The sequence below is a fragment of the Danio rerio genome, chromosome 20 (genome assembly GCF_052040795.2).
Source record: "Danio rerio strain M-AB ecotype USA chromosome 20, GRCz13ab, whole genome shotgun sequence".
Lineage (NCBI taxonomy): Eukaryota > Metazoa > Chordata > Actinopteri > Cypriniformes > Danionidae > Danio > Danio rerio.
The window spans coordinates 46,992,501-47,012,500 of NC_141040.1; the positions used below are offsets into that span (position 1 = coordinate 46,992,501).

Genomic DNA, 20,000 nt, shown 5'->3' on the forward strand with positions numbered 1-20,000 from the left:
TTTGCTCTGATTAACTGTTTCTATTTTAAACATGTCATATTAAAGGTGCTGTATGTAAGTTTTTGACTCTTTTGAAGCACAAAAATACCAGAATATGTTTGCAGATATTTTAGAAACATGCTAAGTGTCAGTTATTCTCCTCTGTCTATAATCTGCCCACTGGTTTTTCTGATAGACGTCTCTAACAGTTTTTACAGGAATTAACTTTTCCATCAAATGATCTGAACAACTGTTTTTCTTTTAGGGTGGGTTTGAAAAACCTCTTCCATCAGAGATCGCTCTGCACTATCTCGCCACTAAAGGCCCCAGGGTTAAACAAATTGCTGAGCTTCTGGACTGGAAGGTGGAGGCTGAACGTTACATCATAGTCGTGGAGCGGCTCATACCCAGTATGAACTTACGTGAATTTTTAATCGACAACAAAGAAGACACCCCTGAGGACTTGGTACGGAAAATCATGTTCAACGTAACAATTGCAGCTCACACGTGCTGCCAACGCGGAGTGTTTCACAGCGATATCAAGCTGGAGAACTTGCTGATAAATCCGGAGACCTTTGAAGTCAAACTGATTGACTTTGGGTGCAGTGTCCTCCTTACTAAAGACTGTTACCATCACTATTCAGGTATGTAAATCCCTCAAAGCTCTAAGGAGCTCTTGTGATGGGTCAAGGCTCAATGAGATTCTTGAAACATCCGCTGTTATTTATCTATACCAGGGGTGACAAAGCTCAGTCCTAGAGGCTTAAGTTTAGCTCCAACTTGCCTCAACACACCTGACAGAAAATGTTTAGTATACTTAGTAAGAGCTTGATTAGCTTGTTCAGTTTCATCTTAGTGGGGCTGGAGCTAAACACTGCAGGACACAGATCCTGGGTTTAATCACCCCTGATCTACACTGTTGGAAATTTAGATGTTGTGCTAATAAAAACAAAATCTCTTTCTTTCAGGCACAAGACTTTTCGCCCCTCCCGAGTTTTTAAACACTGGCAGATACCATGGGGAGCCAGCGACAGTGTGGTCACTCGGGATTCTTCAGTTTTTGCTATTGTTTAAAAAATATCCAGTAGTAGTTGACCTCTTCAAGTTGCATAACAGAGACATAGAGTTTGCCAGAGGGTCAAAAGGTGAGATCTTCTCTTCAGTTACAGATGGTTGTGTATAACAATTTGAATGTCAATGAAAAAAGCATGTTTAAACTTCAAGCCAATATTTACATGTACTGTATTTCTTTCTTTTCAGAATGCAGGGATTTCATCTGCGCTTGCCTGCAGTTGAACATCAACATTCGAAGTAAACTGCATGCTCTCCGTGCCCATGCCTGGTTTAAGGTGATTAATACATTTTGAAGATTTTGACAATAGTCAAATGAATCTGTCATGAGCTGAGTTTCCATCCTGATGTGAAGCACAATGTGAAGTTCACTAAATATATATTTATATATTTTGTAATTTTAAATAAGAATTATGACCAAATAATTTCCATCAAGTTGGTCGAGCAGCTGAACTGTAGTATTGGTAACCTCGTAACCAACAGTAAACAAGGGAAGTATAATTGAGAAATGTTCGCTACATCAAAGTTCATTTGACAAATGCTTTTCCATCATGAACCCTTTTTCACACAAATCCAAAATGACCTCAAGTGAGCATAAAACATTTTGTGAATTAAGGGATTCTCATTTAAACTTGTTTCTCATGTGATTCTTAAAAAGGTGCATCCACACAGGCTGATGGAAACCCAGTTAGTGTCAGACGACAATCCTGTGTTCTTAAACTTCTTTTTTTTAATTGACATTTATTGCTTTTCTTTTAATGATATGTTGTTTGTTTAATGCATTAAAGCTGTAACCTGATCACTGTTTTTGTTTCAGGAGGAGAACAAGGAAGAATGAGTAGAAATATCCTAATTTAATGGGTAGATCTAGTCATTCCAGCCACACCATGGTCCTATAGCTGAAAAAAATTTTGTGTAAAAAAAAATAAACAAAAAATTAAAAAGCACTTAACAGTTTAGACTTTCATATATTGCTAAATATATATATACACATATATTTGTATATGTGTTTAAAAAAATGCTAAAAAAAATACTAAAAAAAAATATATATATATATATATATATATATATATATATATATATATATCAGTCGTTCCCAGTCCAGGTCCATATATTTTGGGTGTCTCTCTCTAAGAAATGTAATTTGAGCCAGAGGAGAGAGACTCCTGACCAAAGACTACTGGGATCAACTGATATATATACAGGGTTTCCAATGAACATTATCACTCACCAGCCAATTTGGAAAAAAAACTGGAAAAACAATTAATAAAATAAAACAATAAAAAAGTTTAAAATAGAAAAATAAAAAACATCATTAATAAATAAAACAATAAAAAAAGTAAAAAAATATGTATAAATAAATAAAAAAACATCATTAATAAATAAAACTAAAAAGTAAAAAATAATAAACAAACATTTTTATTCACAGTTTCTACTCCTCAGTGTGATTATAGGGCACGCGTTCACAAGCACTGTGCAGTGACATATACCCCACGGATGCCTGTGCGACTTCCTCTCTGACTTCCTCTCTTAAAAACTTCACAGGCACATCCAAGGTTATATGTCAGAGGCGCAACACGTGAACGCGTGCCCTATACTGACACTGAGGGAAGAAACTGTTGAATAAAGTTATTTTTGTTTTATGTGTCGTTCCCAGTCCAGGTCCATATACTTTGAGTGTCTCTCTCTAAGAAATGTAATTTGAGCCAGAGTAGAGAGACTCCTGATAAAATATAAAACATCATTAATAAATAAAACTATAAAAAATGCCTATACTGAAATATAAATCTGGCCATGTTATTGACTAATCAGAAATTCTTCTAAAAACAAGCAAAAAATATTAATAAATAAAATATTGAAAAAAAGTAAGTTTTGTTATTTATTACTCATCCTCGTGTTCACTATTTTAACTATTTTTATTTTTATGTTAGAGCTCCCTCATCCAGACTCAAAGTCCACAAAAACAGTAAAAAAACATCCTCAAAACAGATCATACGCCTTCACATAAAACAAACATTTTTATTCACAGTTTCTTCTCCTCAGTGTGATTATAGGGCACGCGTTCACAAGCACTGTGCAGTGACATATACCCCACGGATGCCTGTGCGACTTCCTCTCTGACTTCCTCTCTTAAAAACTTCACAGGCACATCCAAGGTTATATGTCAGAGGCGCAACACGTGAACGCGCGCCCTATACTGACACTGAGGGAAGAAACTGTTGAATAAAGTTATTTTTGTTTTATGTGCACATAAAAGTATCCTCATAGTCAGGAATCTTGCTGTCTATGAGAGATTAAGGAGCTCTCAGATTTAACTAAAATATCTTCATTATTTTCATTCAGATATCTTCATTTGTGTTCTGAAGATGAATAAAGTTACTACCTTTAGTATTTGCTTTAATATTGTCCTCATATACCACCTTCTCTAGTCTAATGTTTTGCTAATGTGGTATATGATTTATGGTTGGAGGACATCATTTATTGACTAGTGATTTTGTGTGTAGTTGTAGTTCATGGTGAGTGATAATCCAAACCCTGTATATATAGGTGGCGAAGTCCGTTCCTCCACGTGGTGCCACTGGAAACTGCCCATCTTGAAGGTGGTGCTGAGCTGAACACGGACAAAAACTGACATTAGTCTGGGGCGACAAGCCTCACAACTGATGACAATCATGAATTTTGTACTAAAGTTTGAAATAAAGTCACATTTGTCAAAAATAAGTGCTTCTTCTATTTTTTAAATGTGGATTACTGCTGATTATTGTGTGTTTCAACTGAGATCATTCAGGAACAAGAAATGACAACGTTTGTAGATTTAACACAGATTAGCTGGATTTAACATTACTGAGCTGAATGTGTTTGATGTACAAGCATACATGTGATGGAGTTTTTTGATTCTGAGAACTGAGCCACCGTGCCACCCAGTTAACTTAATACTTTTTACAAAGTTAAGTGGATTGAACATAAAACAATACAATTTTTCTAGACAAAACTCCCAATCAAAGATAACTCCTACATTTTTTACTTGAGATTTAACATATGGTGTAAGACTTCCCAAGCCCCCAATATAAGACATTCTTGTTTCTGAGGGGCCGAAGAGAATAACCTCAGTTATCTGTGGGAAGCGGTTGCATTTCTGAGTTTGTATTAGCTGCAATAGCAAGCATTGTGTGCAAAACTGTCAAACAAACAAGCAAGCAGGAGTATTCTGACCATTTTATGGTTGCAGTTTGAGAAGTTGTGTGCAGTTTTTATTCTTTTTAATGTCTTTATAAGCTCTTCATTGTCTTTTAAATCTCTTCATTTGAACCCCTTATTAGATTAGTTTGGTGTTATTGCCTCTTCAGAACTGCACTGTAAAAATAAACGTCATTTTACAGATAATTGTCTGTATTTTTTTACAGAATTTTCCAGTTTTTTCATTATACAGGGAAATACCTGTTGTTTTACACATCTGTTCTGTAATAAAAAATTCTAACATTAAATTTTCAGTTATTGCTTGTAATTTGGTATTACGTTATTTTTTTAAAGGAAAGATTTGTATGTATTTTTAGAGAGTAACTCATATTTCTACGTTAATATTTAGATTATTCCTGTAAAAAAAGGAAAATAAAAATTCAGTCAAATAATTAGAGAAGGGGGAGACTGCAGACTTGGATCCAGACAGATCTACGGCCCAGGCAGTTTTACACCCCTGTTGTTCCTGATGCGTCCAGTAGAGAGAGTACAGTACAGTATAAGCCTCCAGAGCTTTATCACACCCAACCATTGGTGTAATATAACAGCAATGTGTTAGTTTGACTAAATTTTAGCAAACTATGTGCAGGCAGGCTAGCTACATGTTCTACATCAACAAAAAAGTAAAAGAACATTAACCTACATAAGAAAGTGTGTTATGTAGGCTAATTTTCATTGACTTTTTTGTCTCAGCAAGGGAGTAATTATTATATATTTAATAACTAATTTAAAGATATATATTTTCTCATAGATTAGACAATACACTTGCGTGGTCTGGGTAGTCAGCCAAATCTACACTACATTATTCCTCCATATTTGCCTTTCTTAAATATTGAAATAAATCTAAACAGATATGAAAATTGAATTTTATTTAAAATTTTAAAATTGCATTGCATTCAATTACATTTGATATAATGCAATCCTGTTCTAGTTTAAACAATTAAACGATCATATATCTATAAATGCATAGAGAAACTCAAAATTATAAATGGTCTACTTATTTGTGTTCATTTAGCTATACAGTACATTTTATATATTGGCAATGAAGTTTGCACTGTACATGCATTCATAATGTTTATCACTTATTGTTTCATAATATTTATTGTAACAATTTGTTACAAAGAAAATAATTATATATGCTAAATATGGGAAAGTCAGGGTCACAATTTGTAGCTGCAAATAACAAAACATTTCAAATATAATGACTTTTGTTATACCTCAAGTTATAATTCTTAAATCATAAATCAAATAAAAAAACTATTTTGATATGTTTCGCATACGTCCAGGTAATATGTAAAATGGCATGAATTTTTTTTTTCTTTTTCCATTCCTTACTGTTTCTGAGAATTTTTAGATATTTGGACTAGAAACAAGTCTGAGACTCTTAAGTAAGAAAATAATTTTTGCAGAGTACTTATGCATAACTTTTTTTTTTTTGATGCAAGGATTCAGCTTCATTTAAAGAAAACTGGCAATCTCTAATGATATTGTTGTCAATAAATCAATGTTAAAAAAATCTAATGTTGTCTGGGTTTTTGTTTGTCAGGTAGCTAAATGGTCCTTTAAATTTTAGAAAGTAGTAAATTGTTTGTCTAAATGTTCAGCAGCTGTCTGGTAGTCAATACCACTGCATTCTTATCAAAGCACATCATTACTCCATGTTACACTGTATTGTTTGTTTATAATTTTGTTATTTTCAAAATGCAACTTTATATATAAACAATACAACAAAATGCATCTCTCTATATGAATATGTATAACTAGGCTACAATTAACCATTACACTTTTTCACCATTACACTTTCCAACTATTTGTGTATTTCATTTTTCTTATTAAATGAATCTAAATTAATTTGCAAGTGGGCTTTTGCATATCTGAAATTGTTTGGTGAGTGTATCAATTCTGCATATTATCAAGTGAGTTTATAACTCACTTTCGTATACATTAACTTAGCTTTCATATTTAGTTTTTAAAAAATGTTAATAAAAGAAAAAAACACACATATATATATATATTTCTGTGTCGTTCCCAGTCTAGGTCCATATATTATCAGGAGAGAGACTCCTGATAATATACATAATATATTATATATATAATATACATGGCCAAAGATACATGGCCAAAGAATTAAATTGTTATCCCTGCACCACTCTGTGAAGAGCTTTACCTCCTCCCTGTAGTTCCTCTCATCATTATCCTGGATGAGACCCACTATTGTGGTGTCATCAGCATATTTAATAATGTGATTAGTGCTAAGTTTTGCACAACAATCATGGGTCATCAGAGTGTATAGAAGTGGACTCAAGACGCACCCCTGAGGGGAGCCTGTATGGAGCAGAGTGGTAGATGACGAAATACCCTCCGCTCGCACAAACTGTAGCCTATTTGTCAGAAAGTCAAGAATCCGGTTCTGAAGAGGTGTATTAAGACCTAGAGATGCTAATTTATTGATGATTGATTGATTAATTTATTGGTGCTGAGGAATAATAGTATTAAAAGCAGAGCTAAAACTAACAAACAGCACCTGTACCGATGTGTTTCTACTCTCCAAGTGTTCAAGACTCAGATGCAGTGCAGTGGATATAGCATCATCAGTTGACCTGTTTGGCCGACAGGCTAACTGAAATGGGTCAAGTGAAGTAGGCAGGATGGAGGTGATATGACTTTTTACCAGTTTCTCAAAGCATTTCATTATCAGTGAAGTTAAAGCTATCGGCCGATAGTCATTTAAAGAAGTGACTGAAGGTCTTTTTGGCACTGGAATGATAGCAAATGTTTTGTAGCATGATGGCACAACAGCTTGATGCAGAAAGATATTAATTATGTCCGTCAGTACAGGCGCAAGTTGTTCTGCACACCCCTTGAGTACTCTGCCTGGTATTTTGTCAGGCCCAGCCGCCTTACCAGCGTTTACTTTCATTAGGGTCTTGCGGACATTAGTGATATCAAAGCTTAGCACCTGCTCGTCGTGCTGCAATGTGGCCTTCACTGCTGGTGTAAAACAGCATCAAACCTTACAAAGTAGTTGTTAAGATCATTAAGTAAGTTAAAGTTGTTTTCACAGGACAATGAGATGCTTGTATAGTCTGTGACAGACTGAATACCCTGCCATAAACTTCTAGGGCTCTATTTTGACGATCCATGCGCAGAGCGCAAAACGCAGGGCGCAAACGCTTTCAGGGCGTGTCAGAATGCATTTTTGCTAATTTAAGGACGGGAATATCCGCTTTGCGCCATGGCGCATGGTCTAAAAGGGTTGAGTTTATTTTCTTAATGAGTTATAGGTGTGTTTTGAGAATAAACCAATTAAAGCCTCATCTCCCATTCCCTTTAAGAGCCAGCTGCGTCACGCCATAAGCGCATTTTGACGTAAAGTAATTTCACTTTCGCTTTTGCTCTCGTGGATAGGGAAACCTTTACGCACAGACATCAATTAGCCTATAAATAATTAATTTCGTTTGTTACGCGCAAAGATTTGTTTCAAAACTATTTCTAAATTCAGTTCTAATTTCCAGCAAACGAATAAATGAACAATAATAACAAAGTGTGCTCAAAATACTGAGTTATATCCAAATACACCTGCCATGCCCCATATTGTCTAAAATTTGACAGGTGGACAAATCTAAGCTTGTTTTTTAATAAAACAAATATAAATATGGATATAATAAATAATACTGCTAATAATAATAACATTATACAAAAGCAAATTGAATGAACTGAAAAAGCCTCGCGAGAGGAAGAAAGTAAGGCAGTGGTTTTTAAAACTTCAAGTAAGCTAGAAATTAATATGTTTCGTAATATTTTAGTCATTTTTATTTATATCCTGTATATATCCTTATTATATATATATATATATATCCTTAAGATATTATATATTTTTCATATGTAAAGATATTTGCGTATTGCTCTGCATCTTGTTTGTAGTGTGTAAGCCAGGTGCACTTTGCGCCAGACAACAGAGCGACTTTGTTCTGGTCTAAAGATCAGACTATTTACAGTTTCTCAAAATAGTAACGCACCAAAACACGCCTGCTTTTTTAGACCAGAACGCCTATGGGCGCACATTTGAGCGCAAATGCATTTGCTATTTAAACAGCGTGGCGCAACGCCTCAAAATGACCCTTGCGCCGAGCTAAAAGTAGCAAAAGAGTATTGCGCCGCGCCTTTCGCCACATTGCCCCGGTTGTATGATAGGGCCCCTATAGTGTCTTTGTGGTCCTGGAAGTATTCTTTAATCTTATTTCCATGGGCTCATTTTGCCACTCTGATTGCCCTATTCAGATTGGCCCGAGCAGACCTAAGGACAGCTGCATCCCCTCACTTGAAAGCAGAGTTTCTTGTTTTTAGCAAAGCCTGCACCTCTGCAGTCATCCAGTGTTTCTCATTCGCTCTGACTTTAATGTTCTTAGTGACACAGCCATCCTCCATACACTTAAAAATATAACTGGATACAGCATCAGCATATTCATTCATATCTGTGCCTTGGCCATTTGTGGAGGCCTCTCTGAACACAGTCCAGTCTGTGCGATCAAAGCAGTCCTGTAATTCAGACATAGCTCCCTCTGGCCAAATTCTCACTTGTTTTATAGAGGGCTTGGTACTTGGTACTTGGTGTCTTTAGTATAATGTAATTACCCGAGAAGTCGCAATCCAATAGAACTAGTAACTATAAGCTACTATAGTAAATATATAGTTTATATTAACTATAAACGACTATTTTTTTCCTCTTCAGTAGGTTATTGATAAAATACAGTAAGTCTTAAGGTTTAATACAAATTAATTGATTTTTGAAAATCACCAGGCAACCCCCCTTCATTGTCCCGCGACCCCTCGGGGGGTCCCGACCCCCACTTTGAGAACCTCTCCTCTAAAGGATTGTTATGCTGCATTATTTAGGGCAACTGGAGCCAGGAACACTTCCTAAAAGACATTATAATTTGAACGGCATCTGCACTTACTGTATGTTAGTCTTTTTTTTTATTAATCCCAAGGTTTCTAAAATCCTGAGCCAGGCCGTATCCTGAGCAGCTGCTGTGGTGGTCATGGAGGAGTGGAGAGCATGAGACTGATTCCTGTAAGACTCCAGTGACCGACGAGTCCTCGCATTGATCCTGAAGGGCCAGCCTGTACACCAGCTGGTGACCACTCCCACCTGCAGCTTCTCCACGATGGACGTCTAGCGTTCTCCAGCCTCAGGCGCCTAAACTGCAGCTCTGCACAAGACGTTTGGTCATAGGAGAAATGGTCGTGCCCAAGGTCACCTCCTCCACCTGCTCCTCAAATGGTCACCTGCTGCACTTGGCTCTCCATCATAGTCGCCTCCTCCACCTGCTCCTTCATAAAGGTAAACATCAAGACAAACATCAAGACAAGATGTTAACTATACACTCAAAAAATGTGCTTGTTTAAACTACTTGTTGCAAATTAGTTTATTACTTACTTTTTAATGTTTAATTTGCTTAAATTTGTAAAAAGAAAAAAAAAACAATTAAGTAAACTTGGAGTTGTGTGGAACCCAGTGTCTTTTACAGTGACTTTAAAAATATCGCGCATGCATCTCACCTTCACAAAAGTGTTGAGAAAATGAGCCAATCTTCTGAAGGTAGTCTTGGGCATAAGTGGAAAGTGTGCACCGAGGGGTCAATATTTCACATTTGTGTTCTTTGTTCTTAGTCTCCTTGCTGAGAAGCAGAACAGGCTAGTACTCAACGGCGAGGAGTTTCTTAACCTGCAATGACAAGATTGGGTATTTAATGTTTAAAGCAACAGAAAAGCAAAAAAGAAAAAATATGTGTATATTATTAATTATTGACAACATTCAGTCAAGCATCTCTGATGACCGCATACCAATTACAGTTTTTCTCAGTGGCGTTGGTCCATGTCTCAGATCAGAATTAAATTCTCGAAACTACCTGTTCAATCTCCACATCATCGTGTCACTTGTGCACATCAGAAAAGCAGCTTCTGACTCCTTTGAACAAGTCGCAAATGCTTTTGCACGACCATGCAAATGATTATGTGCAATTCTCTGATGTTTACTACATTATCAGCTGCTTATGTCATGTTGATCTAAATTTATTATTTTTATTAATTTATTATTTTGGTTTCTGTTGAATTAATCCACCCCCACAACATTTAATCGTTTTTTCATTGCATAAGTCTTTACATCCAAGTTGTCATATGTTGTCATAATGCATTTATCTATACATTTCCATTAGACTTTTCTTTCTAAATCTGTCTACAGCAGGGGTCACCAACATGGTGCCCGCGAGGATCACATGTGTTGCCCGCAGGCCTGTTCTAAAAATAGCTCACCATAGCGCCACTTACCAGTAAGCTTCATCTAATATAGAAATAATCATTTAAAAATGTAAATATTTGCAGAGATATATAAAAATAAAGTGTTGCACATTGATACAGTAAATACAGGGTATTTCCTACCCTGTTAAATCATTGCTGATAAATTTTGTGAGAATCATTAACATGATCAGTGTCTTCACATGGATGAATATCATTAATTATTACCAAAAACATAAAGTATAACTAAAAGTAAATTGAGCAAATTTGTGATTTGAGAGGTGTTTATCAAACTGGTAGCCCTCCACATTATCGGTACACAAGAAGTAGCTCTCAGTTTCATAAAGGTTGGTGACCCCTGGTCTACAGTTTGTACATTTTCCCAGGTTAATCTTGACTTTTTCTGATGAAATGGCATCTGAGATTGTCCTACTGTATGTTCACATTTCTACTTTTGTTTTTGTTTTTTTGTGCTATGCGGTGCTGCATTTGTCTTTCTGTATCACAATGACATGATCTGTCAACAAATTACAGTACAAACTGCAAACAAAAATATTGCAATCGTTTACACCAGGAGACCCCTCCAGAGTACAATGTTTTATGGACAACAAGACTAAATGATCTGACTGTCTTATCCGTACACAATGACACAAGGACTTGTCTTTATGATGGCACTGACACATTCATTGACACAGAAATTTAGTTTTGAGAGATGAACTAAGGATTCAAGAGACTGGCTTATGCAGATAATCCATGGTGTTTTGCTATTTGTACGTATTGTTTTGAGAAATGAACTTCCTGTTTTGCTCATTTCAATTTTGATCTGAGAAACCTACTAAAGTGACTGAGAAAAACTGCAATATCATACAAGATGTTTAACTTTGTGGTGAAATTAGGAAATAAGAAAGGCTGATACAACACAAACAACTCTTCTACATTGAAAAAACTAAACAAAAGGATGAAACCATGAGGGCCTCTAAACATTAGCTCAGGATTAGCTCAAATATTGGCAAAACTGTGTGACTACTGTACAACTGGACAGTGACAATCTACAGATTAACTCAAAGTAAAGGCAGAAGCTACTGATTATACAGCCAAAAGGGTGAACGCTCCACATTGTAAAGATGTTTTACAATTTTACACATTATTAACGTAGAAGGGTGGCACGGTGGCTCAGTGGATAGCACTATCACCTTACAGCAAGAAGGTCACTGGTTCGAGTCCCAGCTGGACGAGTTGGCATTTCTGATAGAGCTTGAGAGATACTGCAAAGAGGATGGGGCAAAAATTCCTAAAGACAGGTGTGCCAAGCTTGGGGCATTATCTTAAAAAAGACTTGAGGCTGTAATTGCTGCCGAAGGTGCATCAACAAAGTTTTGAGCAAAGGCTGTGAATACTTATGCACGTGTGATTTTTCAGGATTTAAAATTAAAAAATAAATAAATAAACAACAATTACAAAAAAATCTTTTTCACATTGTCATTATGGGGTATTATGTTTAGAATTTTGAGGAAATAAATGAATTTAATCCATTTAAGAATGAGGCTGTAACAAAAAATGTAGAAAAAGTGAGGCGCTAAGACTTTCCGGATGCACTGCACATTCAATGTTTGACATTTTTTTTACTGAAAAAAAAAAAAAAAAAACAGTTTTAAAAAGTACATACTATAACAACTGCTTCATCTTTGGATGCATTGTTGTGGCTCTTCTTTCAACCGACCACCCATTCCTCCTGCTTCCAACTGCTGAAGCTTTTTTCTTCAGCCTCTGCTTCACAGGCTGCTTCCTTTTACAATGTGAATTGATTTTTGACAGACAAGTAGTCAGATAGAGAGAGAGAGAGAGAGAGAGAGAGAGAGAGAGAGAGAGAGAGAGAGAGAGAGAGAGAGAGAGAGAGAGAGAGAGAGAGAGAGTAAAGTTAACAAAATAAAGACAACAGATATTATGATTTAGAGACACATAACAGAGACAGTAACATATATGGACACGAGTTTTGAAAATAGATAGATAGATAGATAGATAGATAGATAGATAGATAGATAGATAGATAGATAGATAGATAGATAGATAGATAGATAGATAGATAGATAGATAGATAGATAGATAGATAGATGTTGGCTCTAAAAAGTGCCTTTAGGTTGGCTAAATGTGTGTGTTGTGACAGGAGACTGCTTGGAGAAAATCTGCAGGGAGAACAGAATATTACTAAGACTATTAATATTAATAAGACTATTATTATTACATGTTAAAAGGTTTTTGCTGGTGGTAAAGGTGAATGGATGGACTTTTAAAGCAATATCAGTATGACATGGCGCCATTTTATTAATTTCAGCATTAAATTTAAGTTACCATACTTTTGTATTTGCAGAGTATATGGAGTTTGATAAGGCAGATCTAGTCATTTAAATTGATATACACTGATATGTCATGTTCAATAAGTATACACTTAGTACATCACAGCGGCCATATCTTACATTTGAAGTAAAGTTACGAAATAAACGCTAAGACAAAGCTTGTAAATGTGTTTAAAACGACCCTGATAAAAAAAAAAAACGAATCTCAAGTTCACCAAACCAGTATTGATTCATCAAACAGGAAATATTTACGAGTCAAAGATTTCATGAAAAAAATCCGTTTATTTTACTCCAAAAACACCCGTGAAGGACAAAAACAACCGCTAAAACTAGTGTATTTTTCAACTCGGAGAAAATTAAAGATACACAGCGCAAAACTGACCAATCACGTATCAGTTGGCTGGGAAACGCTGGAACACATTCGAATTCTTACGAGAGACACCTCTTACATTCCTCATTTCGCCATTACTCTTACTTGACAAGTGTTTAGTTGAGTTGTACAAAGTTTGCTTTGAATAATTTGCTTTTCTTGTATCGTCAAGTGATAGCGTACGATTTATTAAGGCTTACTCTGACAAACGAGCTTTACGTACAGTAAATTTCAGTATTTATTGTAGGTTTATTTAACATTTCTCATATTTAAGTGTACGGAAATTAACCCCTCATGTTATTTACCGTACTCGGAGTAGTTGCTCTCTTCCTGAGAGAAAGAAACATCAGTTCCACCGTCTCAGGTCAAGATGAAAGCTTCGACCGTCAAGAAGGACTGGTCACAGAACCCCCTGTGGCCAACAGTGATGGTAAATAATGTTGTGTTATAATTACATGTTGCTCATTTTGTATACTGGAGTCTGTGTAGGGCTCTACACTTATTTGACTTTACTGTAAATATTTACAAAAGTGAATAAGGTTTTTGGTAATAATATAGGCCTAATGAAAACTAAACACATGTGGTGTCAAACATTCGTCACACAAACGTGTCTAATATGGTGCCAACAATAATATAAAATAATAGCTTTAGTTTTTCGTCTAGTTCAGATATCAATCCCCCACCCCCAGCAGATTATTTAGCTTGTTTTAAGGAAAACTCAGTTCAATTTGAAATATTTCTGAACACAAGAGAATATTTTTACTTGTCAAGAAAACGCTGCTTGATTTAGTTTTTCTCAATGCAAACTGCAAAAACCTAGTTGATTACCTGCAAAAGCGTGTCTCTTGCTCAAAATGAATAGCTCATTCTTCAAAAGCAAGAATTCGTGTCAATGAATGTGTCAGTGTCATCAAGGTGAAAAGTCCTGACACCATTGTTTATGAACAAGATAGTCCTTTTCTCTGCTTCAAGATAAAAGGGTTCGTTCACCCAAAAATGCAAATTCTGTAATTAATTACTCACCCTCACGTCACTCCAAACCCCTGAGACCTTCTTCCATCTTCTGAACACAAATAAAGATGTTTCTGAAAGCTCTCTCATCCTGCATATACAGCAAGGTTCCTGACTTGCTTAAAGTAGATAAAAATACCACAAAAACATCCTCAAACAGACAACATGCCTATTTCACATGCTTTAATGCTATTTGTAGTGGAAAACATGAAAACTTTCTTCATATTTTTGTTTTTGCCAAGCTTAGGGTTATTTTATTTATTGTTATATGATACAAAATAGAAGCTGAAAGGACGATCTCATTATCTAGATGTCTAATATCCAGTATCTAACCATGAACTTAACAATAAATATTTGGATGACCTGATTATATATACATTCAGCAACTCAATTAAAATCACTATTCTGATCACAGCAAAAAATATCCTTGCATGTGCAAGGATACCAACAACTAAAAGTAAAAGTAGAAAGAAATGACCTTAAAAGTCAGTTCATAATTGACAGCATTTGTTATTATCAATAATAAACACTGGATAAATATTATTTAGGTAAATCTAAAATCTTTTGTTTCATATTATTCCTTTTCTTCAGGTCGAGAAATCGGTGACTGGTGTGAAGAATCATCTTTGCATCTGGAGGAACAGATCAATGTTCAGACTGAGGAACCATCACTGGAGGAACCTGTTGATGGTCAGAGTGAAGAACCATCACTGGTAGAGCCTGACAGTGTTCACGGTGAAGAACCATCACTGGTAGAGCCTGTCAGTGTTCACGGTGAAGAACCATCACTGGTAGAGCCTGTCAGCGTTCACAGTGAAGAACAATCACTGGTAGAGCCTGACAGTGTTCACGGTGAAGAACAATCACTGGTAGAGCCTGACAGTGTTCACGGTGAAGAACCATCACTGGTAGAGCCTGTCAGTGTTCACAGTGAAGAACCATCACTGGTAGAGCCTGACAGTGTTCACGGTGAAGAACCATCACTGGTAGAGCCTGACAGTGTTCACGGTGAAGATTCATCACTGGTAGAGCCTGACAGTGTTCACGGTGAAGAACCATCACTGGTAGAGCCTGACAGTGTTCACGGTGACGATTCATCACTGGTAGAGCCTGACAGTGTTCACGGTGAAGAACAATCACTGGTAGAACCTGTCGATGGTCACAGTAAGGACATAGCCAGCTCCTCCAGCAGTGATGATGTTCCTCGATACCTTTTCTACGCTGAGTCCAGCAGTAGTGATGACTACCCCCAAGAGATTTATTCAGCCGGGTCCAACTGTAGTAGTGAGCTCACAGTCAGCTCCTACAGCAGCTTCTTTTCAGCTGAGTCCGGCTGTGGTGATGACACCTCTACCAATTTCGAGTCTGCCGAGTCCGGCTGTGGTGATGACACCTCTACCAATTACGAGTCTGCCGAGTCCGGCTGTGGTGATGACACCTCTACCAATTTCGAGTCTGCCGAGTCCGGCTGTGGTGATGACACCTCTACCAATTTCGAGTCTGCCGAGTCCGGCTGTGGTGATGACACCTCTACCAATTTCGAGTCTGCCGAGTCCGGCTGTGGTGATGACACCTCTACCAATTTCGAGTCTGCTGAGTCCGGCTGTGGTAATGACACCTCTACCAATTTTGAGTCTGCCGAGTCCGGCTGTGGTGATGACACCTCTACTAATTTCGAGTCTGCCGAGTCCGGCTGTGGTGATGACCCCCCTCCAAATGTGGTCTCTACTGAGTCCAGCTGTGGTGATGACCCCCCTCCAAATGTGGTCTCTGCCGAGCCTGGCTGTAGTCATTACAACCCCCCAAATGTGGTCTCTGCTAAGCCCGGCTGTAAAGAGGATGTTGCTCAAGGTGCAACCTGTCAGACAGAGGGCGCTGTTCCACCTCAGCCAGAAAAGCTGAAGGATGAAGACACACACATCATTGGTAAGTTTACAACCATGACACCCTGAAAAACCCAACACAAATGCATATTTTAATATGTATGTATATGTATGTGTGTGTGTGTGTGTATGTGTGTATATATATATTATATATATAGAGAGAGAGAGAAAGAGAGAGAGAGAGAAAGAGAGAGAGAAAGAGAGAGAGAGAGAGAGTAGTGGAGACAGAATTAAAAAGAAAGCGGAAACAGAAAGGTGAGTAGTTTTAGATGAAGGTAGCACTGTCACTATTTCACACATGTTATTAACTTCTCTGATTTCTCTTTTCACAGAGATCAACTCACAGCACTATAAAATTGGTGCTGAGCTGGGCAAAGGAGGCTTTGGAACAGTTTTTGCCGGGACCCGTTTAGAAGATGGCCTTCAAGTGGCAGTAAAAATAGTCGATTCCAAGGCTTTGCGACTCATCAAAGTTGTAAGTTATCTGTGCTCTTTGCTCTCATTAACTGTTTCTATTTTAAACATGTCATTTTAAAGGTGCTGTATGTAAGTTTTTGACTCTTTTAAAGCACAAAAATACCATAATATGTTTGCAGATATTTTAGAAACATGCTAAGTGTCAGTTATTCTCCTTTGATAATGTGTCTGTCTTTGTTTTGCTCTCTATAATCTGCCCACTGTTTTTTCTGATAGATGTCTCTAACAGTTTTTACAGGAATTAACTTTTCCATCAAATGATCTGAACAACTGTTTTTCTTTTAGGGTGGGTTTGAAAAACCCCTTCCATCAGAGATCGCTCTGCACTATCTCGCCACTAAAGGCCCCAGGGTTAAACAAATTGCTGAGCTTCTGGACTGGAAGGTGGAGGCTGAACGTTACATCATAGTCGTGGAGCGGCTCATACCCAGTATGAACTTACGTGAATTTTTAATCGACAACAAAGAAGACACCCCTGAGGACTTGGTACGGAAAATCATGTTCAACGTAACAATTGCAGCTCACACGTGCTGCCAACGCGGAGTGTTTCACAGCGATATCAAGCTGGAGAACTTGCTGATAAATCCGGAGACCTTTGAAGTCAAACTGATTGACTTTGGGTGCAGTGTCCTCCTTACTAAAGACTGTTACCATCACTATTCAGGTATGTAAATCCCTCAAAGCTCTAAGGAGCTCTTGTGATGGGTCAAGGCTCAATGAGATTCTTGAAACATCCGCTGTTATTTATCTATACCAGGGGTGACAAAGCTCAGTCCTAGAGGCTTAAGTTTAGCTCCAACTTGCCTCAACACACCTGACAGAAAATCTTTAGTATACTTAGTAAGAGCTTGATTAGCTTGTTCAGTTTCATCTTAGTGGGGCTGGAGCTAAACACTGCAGGACACAGATCCTGGGTTTAATCACCCCTGATCTACACTGTTGGAAATTTAGATGTTGTGCTAATAAAAACAAAATCTCTTTCTTTCAGGCACAAGACTTTTCGCCCCTCCCGAGTTTTTAAACACTGGCAGATACCATGGGGAGCCAGCGACAGTGTGGTCACTCGGGATTCTTCAGTTTTTGCTATTGTTTAAAAAATATCCAGTAGTAGTTGACCTCTTCAAGTTGCATAACAGAGACATAGAGTTTGCCAGAGGGTCAAAAGGTGAGATCTTCTCTTCAGTTACAGATGGTTGTGTATAACAATTTGAATGTCAATGAAAAAAGCATGTTTAAACTTCAAGCCAATATTTACATGTACTGTATTTCTTTCTTTTCAGAATGCAGGGATTTCATCTGCGCTTGCCTGCAGTTGAACATCAACATTCGAAGTAAACTGCATGCTCTCCGTGCCCATGCCTGGTTTAAGGTGATTAATACATTTTGAAGATTTTGACAATAGTCAAATGAATCTGTCATGAGCTGAGTTTCCATCCTGATGTGAAGCACAATGTGAAGTTCACTAAATATATATTTATATATTTTGTAATTTTAAATAAGAATTATGACCAAATAATTTCCATCAAGTTGGTCGAGCAGCTGAACTGTAGTATTGGTAACCTCGTAACCAACAGTAAACAAGGGAAGTATAATTGAGAAATGTTCGCTACATCAAAGTTCATTTGACAAATGCTTTTCCATCATGAACCCTTTTTCACACAAATCCAAAATGACCTCAAGTGAGCATAAAACATTTTGTGAATTAAGGGATTCTCATTTAAATTTGTTTCTCATGTGATTCTTAAAAAGGTGCATCAACACAGGCTGATGGAAACCCAGTTAGTGTCAGACGACAATCCTGTGTTCTTAAACTTCTTTTTTTTAATTGACATTTATTGCTTTTCTTTTAATGATATGTTGTTTGTTTAATGCATTAAAGCTGTAACCTGATCACTGTTTTTGTTTCAGGAGGAGAACAAGGAAGAATGAGTAGAAATACCCTAATTTAATGGGTAGATCTAGTCATTCCAGCCACACCATGGTCCTATAGCTGAAAGAAATTTTGTGTAAAAAAAAATTTAAAAAAAATTAAAAAGCACTTAACAGTTTAGACTTTCATATATTGCTAAATATATATACACATATATTTGTATATGTGTTTAAAAAAATGCTAAAAAAAATACAAAAAAAAAAAAAATATATATATATATATATATATATATATATCTCAGTCGTTCCCAGTCCAGGTCCATATATTTTGGGTGTCTCTCTCTAAGAAATGTAATTTGAGCCAGAGGAGAGAGACTCCTGACCAAAGACTACTGGGATCAACTGATATATATACAGGGTTTCCAATGAACATTATCACTCACCAGCCAATTTGGAAAAAAAACTGGAAAAACAATTAATAAAATAAAACAATAAAAAAGTTTAAAATAGAAAAATAAAAAACATCATTAATAAATAAAACAATAAAAAAAGTAAAAAAATATGTATAAATAAATAAAAAAACATCATTAATAAATAAAACTATAAAAAGTAAAAAATAATAAACAAACATTTTTATTCACAGTTTCTTCTCCTCAGTGTGATTATAGGGGACGCGTTCACAAGCACTGTGCAGTGACATATACCCCACGGATGCCTGCGCGACTTCCTCTCTGACTTCCTCTCTTAAAAACTTCACAGGCGCATCCAAGGTTATATGTCAGAGGCGCAACACGTGAACGCGCGCCCTATACTGACACTGAGGGAAGAAACTGTTGAATAAAGTTATTTTTGTTTTATGTGCACATAAAAGTATCCTCATAGTCAGGAATCTTGCTGTCTATGAGAGATTAAGGAGCTCTCAGATTTAACTAAAATATCTTCATTATTTTCATTCAGATATCTTCATTTGTGTTCTGAAGATGAATAAAGTTACTACCTTTAGTATTTGCTTTAATATTGTCCTCATATACCACCTTCTCTAGTCTAATGTTTTGCTAATGTGGTATATGATTTATGGTTGGAGGACATCATTTATTGACTAGTGATTTTGTGTGTAGTTGTAGTTCATGGTGAGTGATAATCCAAACCCTGTATATATAGGTGGCGATGTCCGTTCCTCCACGTGGTGCCACTGGAAACTGCCCATCTTGAAGGTGGTGCTGAGCTGAACACGGACAAAAACTGACATTAGTCTGGGGCGACAAGCCTCACAACTGATGACAATCATGAATTTTGTACTAAAGTTTGAAATAAAGTCACATTTGTCAAAAATAAGTGCTTCTTCTATTTTTTAAATGTGGATTACTGCTGATTATTGTGTGTTTCAAATGAGATCATTCAGGAACAAGAAATGACAACGTTTGTAGATTTAACACAGATTAGCTGGATTTA

The 20,000-nt window shown here is 36.7% G+C and overlaps 3 protein-coding genes and 1 long non-coding RNA gene across 9 annotated transcripts in view; 3 read left to right on the plus strand and 1 right to left on the minus strand.

Annotated features, from left to right (window-relative positions):
• Positions 1 to 2,073, plus strand: part of pimr115 (Pim proto-oncogene, serine/threonine kinase, related 115) — a 7,071-nt gene extending 4,998 nt beyond the window's left edge. The window contains exons 4-7 of the mRNA XM_087298737.2: positions 245 to 623; positions 948 to 1,124; positions 1,240 to 1,328; positions 1,868 to 2,073. Of these exons, the coding sequence (XP_087154863.1) occupies positions 245 to 623; positions 948 to 1,124; positions 1,240 to 1,328; positions 1,868 to 1,888 (666 nt within the window). The 3' untranslated portion in view covers positions 1,889 to 2,073. The remainder of the gene's footprint in view (positions 1 to 244; positions 624 to 947; positions 1,125 to 1,239; positions 1,329 to 1,867) is intronic.
• The window catches only part of LOC147839443 (uncharacterized), an 837,962-nt gene that overhangs the window by 438,641 nt on the left and 379,321 nt on the right, over positions 1 to 20,000 (plus strand). The gene's annotated exons all lie outside the window — the stretch shown is intronic.
• Positions 1 to 20,000, minus strand: part of ttll2 (tubulin tyrosine ligase-like family, member 2) — a 56,774-nt gene that overhangs the window by 18,293 nt on the left and 18,481 nt on the right. Inside the window, exons 1-5 of one of the 4 annotated variants that reach the window (XR_015945593.1) lie at positions 13,614 to 14,977; positions 12,251 to 12,370; positions 9,850 to 10,015; positions 9,246 to 9,621; positions 3,585 to 3,661 (exon numbers count right to left, since the gene is read on the minus strand). The exons of 1 other annotated variant lie outside the window; for it this stretch is intronic. The gene's annotated coding sequence lies outside the window, so the exon portion shown is untranslated. Of the gene's footprint in view, positions 1 to 3,584; positions 3,662 to 9,245; positions 9,622 to 9,849; positions 10,016 to 12,250; positions 12,371 to 13,613; positions 16,218 to 19,696; positions 19,774 to 20,000 lie in introns of those variants that run through there. 2 more of the 4 variants (XM_088651571.1, XR_015945594.1) reach the window with 2 other exon arrangements.
• Positions 13,348 to 18,802, plus strand: pimr213 (Pim proto-oncogene, serine/threonine kinase, related 213). 3 transcript variants are annotated; one of them, XR_015517711.1, is made up of 8 exons: positions 13,348 to 13,738; positions 14,911 to 15,682; positions 15,729 to 16,245; positions 16,535 to 16,677; positions 16,965 to 17,343; positions 17,668 to 17,844; positions 17,960 to 18,048; positions 18,588 to 18,791. XR_015517711.1 is itself a non-coding variant. In NM_001441726.1 (7 exon segments), coding segments are annotated over 7 exon segments (2,280 nt in total). In that variant the 5' UTR covers positions 13,395 to 13,602; the 3' UTR covers positions 18,609 to 18,802.